Genomic DNA, 10303 nt, shown 5'->3' with positions numbered 1-10303 from the left:
TCAATAGAAGACCAAGAATGTGTAGTCTGATAATGGAGGACTATGACAAGAGTTTGGAAAGTTGAAAAGCATGGAAATTTTTGAAAACACAGGCCAAAGGCAAGAGGGGTGATGTGGCAACTAGTAAAGTGACAAATTACTTCTCTTCATTCGTCTTTTCTACCCAATCTCCTGCTTATATTGGATGGTTTTTTGACTTCTTTTGTCTTCACACTTTAGTCTTGTTGTCCCTCCATGAGTTGAAAGCGTTGGTTTCCCATCATGTTAGGCTTTCTTGATTACACTTTTATTTACAAACAAGCTCTCTTTCGTCGTTTTTTTCAATAAAAGTTGATCTTCTAGTATATTTTGTCGGCTAAGTGGTGTTAGAACAATGCTTTTCCCATCTTTTATGAAGGAATAAGTATTTCACAAACCATCTTGTATTGCTTTCCTATCATATTGTCATGGTCTCCCCAAAAGCAAATGACTTGCATTCATTGGTACTACCTCACATAATACCTCGTCTTTGTATGATTTCCCTATTGTAAAAGGCACCAAAACCTATTTTGTAACTCTAATATTGGGAATAATTAAACATGCCAATATCAAATTCTATGAATTCTGTAAATAAGGATTTGTGTACTCGGAGTAATTTTCGATGAAGCTTCTTCGTATATGGAGTAAGGTATCGACGTTAGTCTATTTCCACGATGTCATTTGCCCACGTACTGATTTTCATTTGGGAGACAGAATATGTGCATTGGTTTTGTAGGAGAAGAGGTGAGGGAATCCATTTTTTCTGATAAAAATGGCGTAACACATTTTGGGGAGGTAGTTAAGACTTTAAATAAGAGTCTAACTGTCAATCATTAACCTCTAATAACTATCCTTTGGCAATTAAGAAAACCGGATTGGGTCGACCAATCATGAGTGGACCCGTATCCAATATCTAAAATCTCCATTATCATTCAATCATTGTAACCTATATGGGTGAGGATGTTTTATAGCAGCCAAATCTAATTTGTAAACTAATATGGTGGATGCAACATTAGTACAACTCCCTCCATCAATAATTATTCCACATATCTTATTGTTAATGGTGCACCTTGTATGGAATATGTTATCACATTGCTCATCATTCATCTTTACTTGAGAAGGCAAGGCCTAACAGATTATAAGTAGTTCACCCTCATCTTCATACTCAATGTTTTCTTGCTTGTAGTTATCCTCCTCCTTTTCTATTGTTGCTTCATCTTCACTCTTTACCTCACCTTGAGTTTCTCGAATAGTTATCACTTTCTTATTTGGACATTCGAATGCAATATGTCCAAGACCAAAACACTTAAAGCACTTGATGTCCCGAACTCTTTTAGGAGGTTTGGATTCTTCAACCTTTTCCTTTCCTTTTGTTGAAGACATGTGAGTTACTAGTTTTTTTCTTGTCAGCCTGTTTGGCACTCTAATTTGTAGTTTTCAATATAGCCATAGAGCTTAAGGTTGTTTACTACCAACAGGTCAAGTAACACTTATAAATATTACCTTAATTAATTGCATACACAAATTTTGATTATTGAGCATATCAAAAAACTTTATTCATCTTCTTCGATAACAAATAAATAGCCCACTTGGCCCTTTTCTATTTTATACATCTTTAATATATATATAGTTGGAACTCATTTTAGACTATTGCAATACTAATTAAATTGAGCTTGCCCGCCAAGCTTATAACTTTCCTAAAAACAAAAGCCTCCTAACAATGGCTTCTTTTTTTTTTTTTTTTTAAAAGCACTTATTATACTATTTGTATTTTCACTTTAGGATGGCATCAGTCAATGTGTGCACCGATATAAGGTATAAAATGTAAATAGTATAATACTAAAATTATATGTACTTATTCTAAATACATAAATAAATATATATTTAATGTGTATCATCACATGATTGGGTAACTATCTCATTGCATACTCAATTTTCAATTTAAATTCTTAATTATTATACAATGTAATTACCTTTAATTTTAGTAAATACGTTTTAAATCACTAGATAAATTAATGTTCATGAAATTATGTCACAAAATTTCATGAAATTGTGACTCGATTATATGATTTTAGCCCATGGATGCAAGATGTTATTTTAAATAGACTTGTTTTATCATGCACGGCACAATTCATATTTTAAGAAAAAGTAGTATTATATGAATAAATAATCAATATAAATTTATGTACAAATGATGACATATCACTATACGATTGAGTATTATTTTATTTTTACTTTAAAATCACTTAATTATATAATTACATATTATTATTTATATATAAATATATATATTCATTATTTGGATACATAATTTGTTAATAAAGAAAACCTAGTTCTTACCTGAAAAAGAAAACTATAAATCAATTACAAATTTGGTCCTTACCTATTATATAATAATTTCATAGTGTGATTAATCTCTTTTGGAATTATAAAGAAAGAAAGGTTAAAAAAAAATCCTCATTATTTCCTAAAGAGAAGGTAAAAAAATTTGAAAAGAATGCCAAATATGGTAAAAAGCAAAGAGAGATAGAAGTCACCACAATCATCCTCAACAGAAAAAGCATACAGAGGGGAATGAATGGGTTGAATAACCGATGATCGTCAGGTCAAACAGTCATATATAATACGGTTGAGATTCCTGCAAGAACATTTTAACCATTTATGTACATTTTGTCTTATTTGGTATCTTTCTTGCAAGCATATCTGAAATCCCTTGATTTTCGCTGGGTTGTATACGTGTTGTTAATATATTCGACTGTTGAAAATAAAAAAGTAAACTAAAGAAACCCAACCAAATTCTCTTTATTCCGCCAGTTTCTTGCTCTTGTCTGTGTCCTGGTATATTTGTCAACTGTCTCTGTGTGCTCTTCAATTGCATTTATAAACAAGATCTTCTTTTAATATAAATATATTTCAGTCTTGTTGACTTTGATCTATTCTCAGAAATAATGGAATTTGTGATGGGACCTGGCGGTAATTCAGGTGATGAACAAGAAGCTCCCAATTCTCTCAAAGGAAAAAAGACTTACCATCGCCACACCCCTCACCAAATTCACATTCTTGAAGCGTACTGATAATATCTCTATTCTTTACATGTTGATCTAATTTATATGTAGATGATAACAAAGTTTTTGTTTTGATTTTAATATTAAAGGTTTTTTTCTTTTATTTATTTATTTATTTTAATCTATAATTCTAACGCATGAGGAAACAAACAATTTTTTTTTTAATATTTTTTATCAACATTCCTTCTAGTATAGATTTTTGATCTATCAATGAAGAGTCAAATCTTTTTGTTCAACCCATTTTAATAATAGATGACTGCAACTTTTCTTGGTGGACTTTTTCTTGTAACCTTTGTTTAATTTTGTTAATATTTGTTCCTTGCACGTATGTTTGTTGTATTTTTTATTGTCATTCTTATGGACAAGTTTTCCCCCTAATGACTCTAAACTTTTACTGATTTTGATGGTGTTTGAATTCAGGTTTTTCAAGGAGTGTCCACATCCCGATGACAATCAACGGCGTCAATTAGGCAGGGAACTGGGTCTCGATCCTAGGCAGATTAAGTTTTGGTTTCAAAATAAGAGAACCCAAACAAAGGTGCTACTTTTAACATCTTAATTAAATACACTTAATTTCTACTAAAAACTTTTGTTAAAGGTTTGTTTAATCTTTTATCTTGGATTGATTTCAGGCTCACAATGAAAAAGCCGATAACTCAGTTCTTCGGGCGGAAAATGAAAGAATCCATGCTGAAAACGCAGCCATCAGAGATGCCCTAAGGAACGTGATTTGCCCAACATGCGGCGGACCTCCCTTTGGAGAAGAAGAACGTCAACTTTGCCTACAGAATTTGCACTTGGAGAACGCTCACTTGAAAGAAGAGGTTAGTTTTGATTTGCAATAATGTTAAAGATAGCTAGGGTTGTTTCTCTAAATTAAATTGATATGTGAAAATAATTTTTTCATTTTGCATATTGCAGCATGAAAAGCTATCCATCCTTCTTGCAAAATACATAGGCAAACCAATTCCGAATATTAATGCATCGATGCCTGTCGCTGGATCAACATTTGAAGCTTCCTCGCAACCAAAATTTCAAAATCAAGCAAATCTTAATGTTGGTTCAGCGCCATTGGACAATGTCTCTTTGCCATTTCAATTTAAGGGAATTACAGATGTGGAGAAGACATATATGATAGAGACTGCATCTAATGGAATGGATGAATTGATTAGGCTTCTTCGAATCGATGAGCCTCTGTGGAACAAGTCTTTAACTGATGGAAAATATGTAATGAATCGTGAGGGTTATGATAAGATTTGCGTTAGGGCTAGTCACTTTAAGAGTTCAAGTGCTCGCTTTGAGTCATCAAAGGATTCAAGACTTGTGAATATGAATGGGATACAATTGGTTGACATATTTTTTGACTCGGTCAGCGCTCATAACTCTTTGTTTATAATTATCTTGCAACAAAGAAATGGATTAACCATACTTACGTATTGTTTTACAGGGCAAATGGGTGGATATGTTTCCAACAATTGTGACAGAAGCAAGGACGATACAAATTCTTGAAGAAGGGTTGACAGCAAGTAGGAGTGGTTGCTTGCAGTTGGTATGTATAGTTAACGAATTAATCTTGACATTATTTTTTCTTATGTAATATATAGTTTTCCTAATATTTATGTTGAATGTAGATGTATGAGAAAATGCACATTCTGTCTCCCTTGGTGCCACCTCGAGAGTATTATTTCCTTCGCCATTGCCAGCAACTTGAACAAGGGCTGTGGGTGATAATGGATGTGTCTTGTGATTGGCCGCATCAAGAAAATATTTCACATTCTCGTTGTTGGAGACTTCCTTCTGGTTGCATGATTCAAGAGATGCCTAATGGCTGTTCAAATGTGAGTTACTCAATTAAATATATATTCTACATTTTGCTAACTTTAAGTTTTCAACCTTATATTTTTACTATATTTTTACATTATGCACATCTATGAAGGATTACTCAGTTAAAAATATTTCTTGATGTTAAGAAGTATACTTATGAGATAATATAGGTCAAAGAAAGTGATCACATATGAACTATTAATTAGACCTAGTAAACGGACATGCTTGGCCATTATTGACCGGGACAGCTATGGGTAAAATAAGTCATTTTATCTTTTAATGAATAAATTTCAATACTTGAAATGCCTCTTTCAACCCTTAGGTGGTTCAATTCCAACAAGCAAACCTTCTGATTTTGACATGGACATCACTAATCTTGTGAATTCACTTTCATCAATAATAACAACTCTCCAAATGGTTTAAATTTATCACCCCAATTCGATATAGGACCTATAGCCTCTCATCAATCTCTCAACAACTCAATCTCTTTCTCTCATATGCCAAACTTACAAGAGCCTTGTAGCATTCAAACACATCTAAATTAGTAAAGATACAATTCAAGCTCCTAACCAATTTTCAAATATTTCAATAAACTCACCAAATTCTCCATGGCAGCAACACCATCTCCTCTTTCCATGGCTTTGCTATCATTAGTAGCCAACACTTCCATCAAGTATAACACACTGGGAGAGGCTTGTGGTACTTTGGTTTGTCCTGATCTTCTCCTTGAATGTTGTTTAATTCATGAGATTGCTTAGTTAAAAAAAGAAATATCAAACGAGTTTGAGAGTACTTCCACAGGTTTGTAGTTAATTTCTACATCATCACAACCTTAATGACAGACAAGAGAAAAGGTGTATTCAAAGAGAGGTTGGAAGTAGTGGAATTGGGTTGAAAGCTTTTGGAAGGTGGTGGATGGATGACTTGGGTTAGAACTAAGAAAGAAGAGTCAAACCCTAATATTGTAAAGGTACTTGCATAAGGCATATCCATTTGTTAGGTCTATTAATAACCAATTTTTTGTGATATTTAGAAATGCATAAAATATTAACAAAGGTGGAATTTGGTTGGGAGCTTTCAGAAGGTGGCGGATGGTCAACTTGAGTTAAATTGATAAAGAAGATTTAAACCCTAATCTTGTAAAAGATACCTGCAAAAGGCTTATTTGTTTGTCAAGTCCATTAATAATTCACTTATTGTGATATTTAGAAATGCCTAAAATATTATAAGATTAGAAAGACGTTAAATTATGTATAAAAAGTACACTTGTATTAATGAAGGTGGAATTGGGTTGAGAGTTTTTGGAAGACGATGGATGGTTGACTTGAGTTAGAACTAAGAAAGAAGAGTCAAACCTTAATCTTGTAAAAATTACCCATAAAAAGCCTATCCATTTGTCAGGTCAGTTAATAACTGATTTGTTGTGATATTTAAAAATGCCTTAAATATTATAGGATAGGAAAGACACTAAATGATGTAAATGGAGCACACTTGTATTAATAAGGGTGGAATTGGGTTGAGAGCTTTTGGAAGGTGGTGTACGATTGACTTCAATTATAAATGAGAAAGAGCAGTCAATCCCTAATTTTGTAAAAAAGTATTGATAAAAGGTTTATTCATTTGTTAGATCTATTAATAACATATTTGTTGTGATTTTTAGAAATGTCTAAAATGTTATAGTATTAGAAAGACATTAAAGGATGTAAAGAGAATACATTTGTATCAACAAAGGTGGAATTAGGTTGAGAGCTTTTTGAAGGTAGTGGATGGTCGACTTCAGTTAGAATGGAGAAAGAAGAGTCAAACCCTAATCTTGTAAAAAGTAGCTACAAAAGGCTTATACATTTATCAGATTTATTAATAACCGATTTATTGTAATATTTAGATTGTTTGAAATGTCATAAGGATAAGAAAGACTTTAAATGATGCAAAGAGAGTACTCTTATATTACTGAAAGTGGAATTGGGTTGAAAGATTTTGGGAGGTGACAAATGGTTGACCTGAGTTAGAATTGAGAAAGAAGAGCCAAACCCTAATTTTGTAAAAAGTACCCGCAAAAAGCTTATTCATTTGACTGGTCCATTAATAATAGATTTGCTATGATATTTAGAAAAGCTTGAAATGTTATAAGATAATAAAGACATTAAATGATGGACAGAGAGTACATTTGTATCAATTAAAGTAGAATTAGGTTAAGAGCTTTTGGAAGGTGGTAGATGGGTATTTTTAATTAGAACTGAGAAAGAGGAGTCAAACCCTAATCTTGTAAAATATACCCATAAAAGGCCTATCCACTTAGTAGGTCTTTTAATAATAGATTTGCTATGATATTTAGAAATGTCTGAATTGGTATAGAATAAGAAAGACATTAAATAATTTAAAGAGAGTACACTTGCATTAGAGTTTTTGGAACTTGGTGAATGGTTGACATGAGTTAGAACAATATTGTCAAAAGTACTTGTAAAAGGCCTATTCATTTTTTAGGTCTATTAGTAACCAATTTGTTGGGATTTTTAAAATTTGAAATATTATGGGGTAAGAAAAATATTAAATGATGTAAAAAGAGTACATTTGTATTGATGAAGGTGGAATTCGATTGAGAGGTTTTGGAAGGGGTGGATGGTTGACTTGAGTTAAAATTGAGAAAGAAAGTCAAACCCTAATCTTATAAAAAGCAACAACAATTGGTCCATCCGTTTATACACTTAGTCGCATGATGATATATCATTATTTGTGTACAAAGTAATAATATTGTTTGTGAATATAATTTTATTGTATTTCTATTAGCACGCAATTATTCTTGAGATTATATGGATAAGATGACAATATTTCAATTTAGTACACAAGTTATAGTGACATGAAATAAAATTCAAACCTTTTTTTATGTTTTATGGTATTTGAACCCAGAACTAGATTCGAAGGCACTTATATTAGATGTAAAATCATTGTAGGAATTAAGATATTTTATCTGAGTTCTTTCGCGATTTTAAAATTTTATAACAAATGAATAATAATAAAATGTGCAAGTGTTTTTTTTTTTCTATTTTTTTATTTTCATTTAAATTGCTTGAATTATTCCTAATCAACTTGTGACATTAATTACTGCAAAAAAGGTTACATGGGTAGTACACGTGGAAGTTGATGACAAAAGCCAAACTCATCGGCTTTATAGAGACCTCATTTGTGGCAGTTCTGCATATGGAGCTGAAAGGTGGGTTGTTACCCTTCAAAGGATGTGTGAAAGACTAGCTTTCTCCATGGATGAAACCATGCCTATTCATGAGGTCGGAGGAGGTACTCATACTTTCTTATAATTTATTCCTCCACCATCATTTCTCTTCTGAAATAAATCTCAATCTTCTATGGATTTATTGCTGCTTTCTTTGTTTCTCAGTGATAAGCTCTCCTGAAGGAAGAAGGAGCCTAATGAAGCTAGGGCACAGAATGGTGAAGAATTTTTGTGGGATTTTAAACATGTCTGGCAAACTAGATTTTCCTCAGCTTTCTGAAGTAAACAACAGTGGTGTTAGAGTTGCTGTTCGTCAAAACATGCAAGAAGGCCAGCCCATTGGAACCGTCGTCAGTGCTGCTACTTCTCTCTGGCTTCCTCTCCCCCCACAGCACATCTTCAATATTTTAAAAGATCAAAAAATGCGAGTGCATGTAAGTAACAACTATCACACTTCAAACTCTTAGCATATAAACTCAAATTAGGTTAGGGTTCAACATTAAATTTGTTTATATATGCATGTATGCTATCAAACGATTTAATAATTTTAAATTAAAGAAACATATCATATAAAAGTGAATACACATAATATTGCTCCTTATTTAGTAGGACTCTTAATATGAAATTTAGATTTAATCACTATTTTGTTGTGTAACAGTGGGATGTTCTTTCGAACGGAAATCCTGCACATGAGATAGTACATTTCTCAAATGGTGTTCACCCGGGGAACAGTACATCCATTGTCAGGGTAATTACTTGATTAACTCCATATTTAAAATACCCTTTTAATTATATAGCAAATATTGCATTAATTAATTTGTTTCATGAATAATTAATTACGTGTTTTGGTGATTGATTGGAGCAGCCCTTCGTGCCCACAGAGAACAACATGTTGATGCTTCAAGAGAGTAATATAGACGTTTTGGGGGCAATGCTTGTTTATGCTCCAATAGACATACCATCACTGAATCTTGTGATAAGTGGAAAAGATTCTTCAGAGATTCAGATACTTCCTTCTGGTTTTATAATCTCAGGAGATGGGCGTCCAGAAAACAATAATGGAGCTTCAACTGGTTCAAAATCTGGAAGCCCAGGTGGTGGAATTAGTGCTGGCGGTTCACTTCTCACAGTGGCTTTTCAGATATTGGTTTCAACTTCAAAGGAGGTCAATGTGGAATCAGTTGCTACTGTCAACACCCTTATCAGCTCTACTGTTCAGAGGATAAAGGCCACTTTGAATTGCGCTAACTTGAATTGACCTCGCTGCCAGTCCTCAATGTAAACTTGACTCTCGGGGAAAGTTTTTGGTATGATTATACAGTCAGTTGCCTATTTAACTGGGATTTGAAAACCTTGATTTATGGTTTTCAGCTGCTCTTATATGCGTTTGTAAGAATTTCAAGGCTCTTTCAGAATTACCAGTCTCTGGTCAGTTGATTTATCTTTTGGTCATGTTATTTATTTTGATAGATTGTTGATAATAAATACTTCACTATCATGAAAAAGGTAACACTTAATGTTAATTTGATTAATATTTTATGTCAATTTTCAAGTATTTTAGAATAGTTCAAATTAGTACATTTTTAAAAGTTTATATACTATATATCATCATCTTCTATGTAATATATAATACCATAAAGTTAATAATAAAATTAATTATTCACCAATACTGAGTATTTATTATAAAATAATGTTGTAAACTCAAATAATTTATGATTAATTTTGTAAATGAAGTATGTCTTAGATGTATCTCAATATTTTAGTTTCTATTAGGTCAAAGGACATATTCTCCTTCCCCCCCTCCCCCCCCCCCTCAAAGTATGTTGTTTTCTCGAGTGTTTTTTCTTTAACTTTGAAAATTTCAAATACCTACCCATGACTGATTAAAATTAACGGTAATAAGGACAAAATTATCATTTTATCTATAATATTAAAAAAAACTAAAATATAATCTCTTTTTGCCCTCCTAAACTTTAAAAACTAAAAGTTCCTCCCCAAAGACGAAACTCTTCGTCTTCCACGTCTCCTCTGACATCGATTGGATGTCCAAACGGGTGGAGAGAGACCATCAGAGAGAGAGGAAGCTTCGAGAGGGAGAGACTATCAGCAATGGAGTTGGAGATCAGAAAACTAAACTTTGGGGGGAAACTATCATTTTTTAAAACTT

At 32.6% G+C, this 10303-nt stretch overlaps 1 protein-coding gene across 1 annotated transcript; it reads left to right on the top strand.

The window, feature by feature from the left end:
- Window positions 1–2870: 2870 nt before the first annotated feature.
- On the top strand, window positions 2871–9573 carry LOC123226498 (homeobox-leucine zipper protein ROC8-like). The gene is made up of 10 exons (XM_044651024.1): window positions 2871–3085; window positions 3504–3621; window positions 3716–3907; window positions 4005–4451; window positions 4531–4632; window positions 4715–4921; window positions 8021–8201; window positions 8302–8570; window positions 8795–8884; window positions 9002–9573. Exons 1-10 carry the CDS (start codon window positions 2967–2969, stop codon window positions 9392–9394), a joined length of 2118 nt encoding a protein of 705 aa, XP_044506959.1. The 5' UTR covers window positions 2871–2966; the 3' UTR covers window positions 9395–9573.
- Window positions 9574–10303: the final 730 nt, after the last annotated feature.

Source organism: Mangifera indica, chromosome 9 (assembly GCF_011075055.1).
Source record: "Mangifera indica cultivar Alphonso chromosome 9, CATAS_Mindica_2.1, whole genome shotgun sequence".
Lineage (NCBI taxonomy): Eukaryota > Viridiplantae > Streptophyta > Magnoliopsida > Sapindales > Anacardiaceae > Mangifera > Mangifera indica.
Note: the sequence above shows the minus strand (reverse complement) of the source record. Positions and strands in the feature narration are given on the sequence as shown.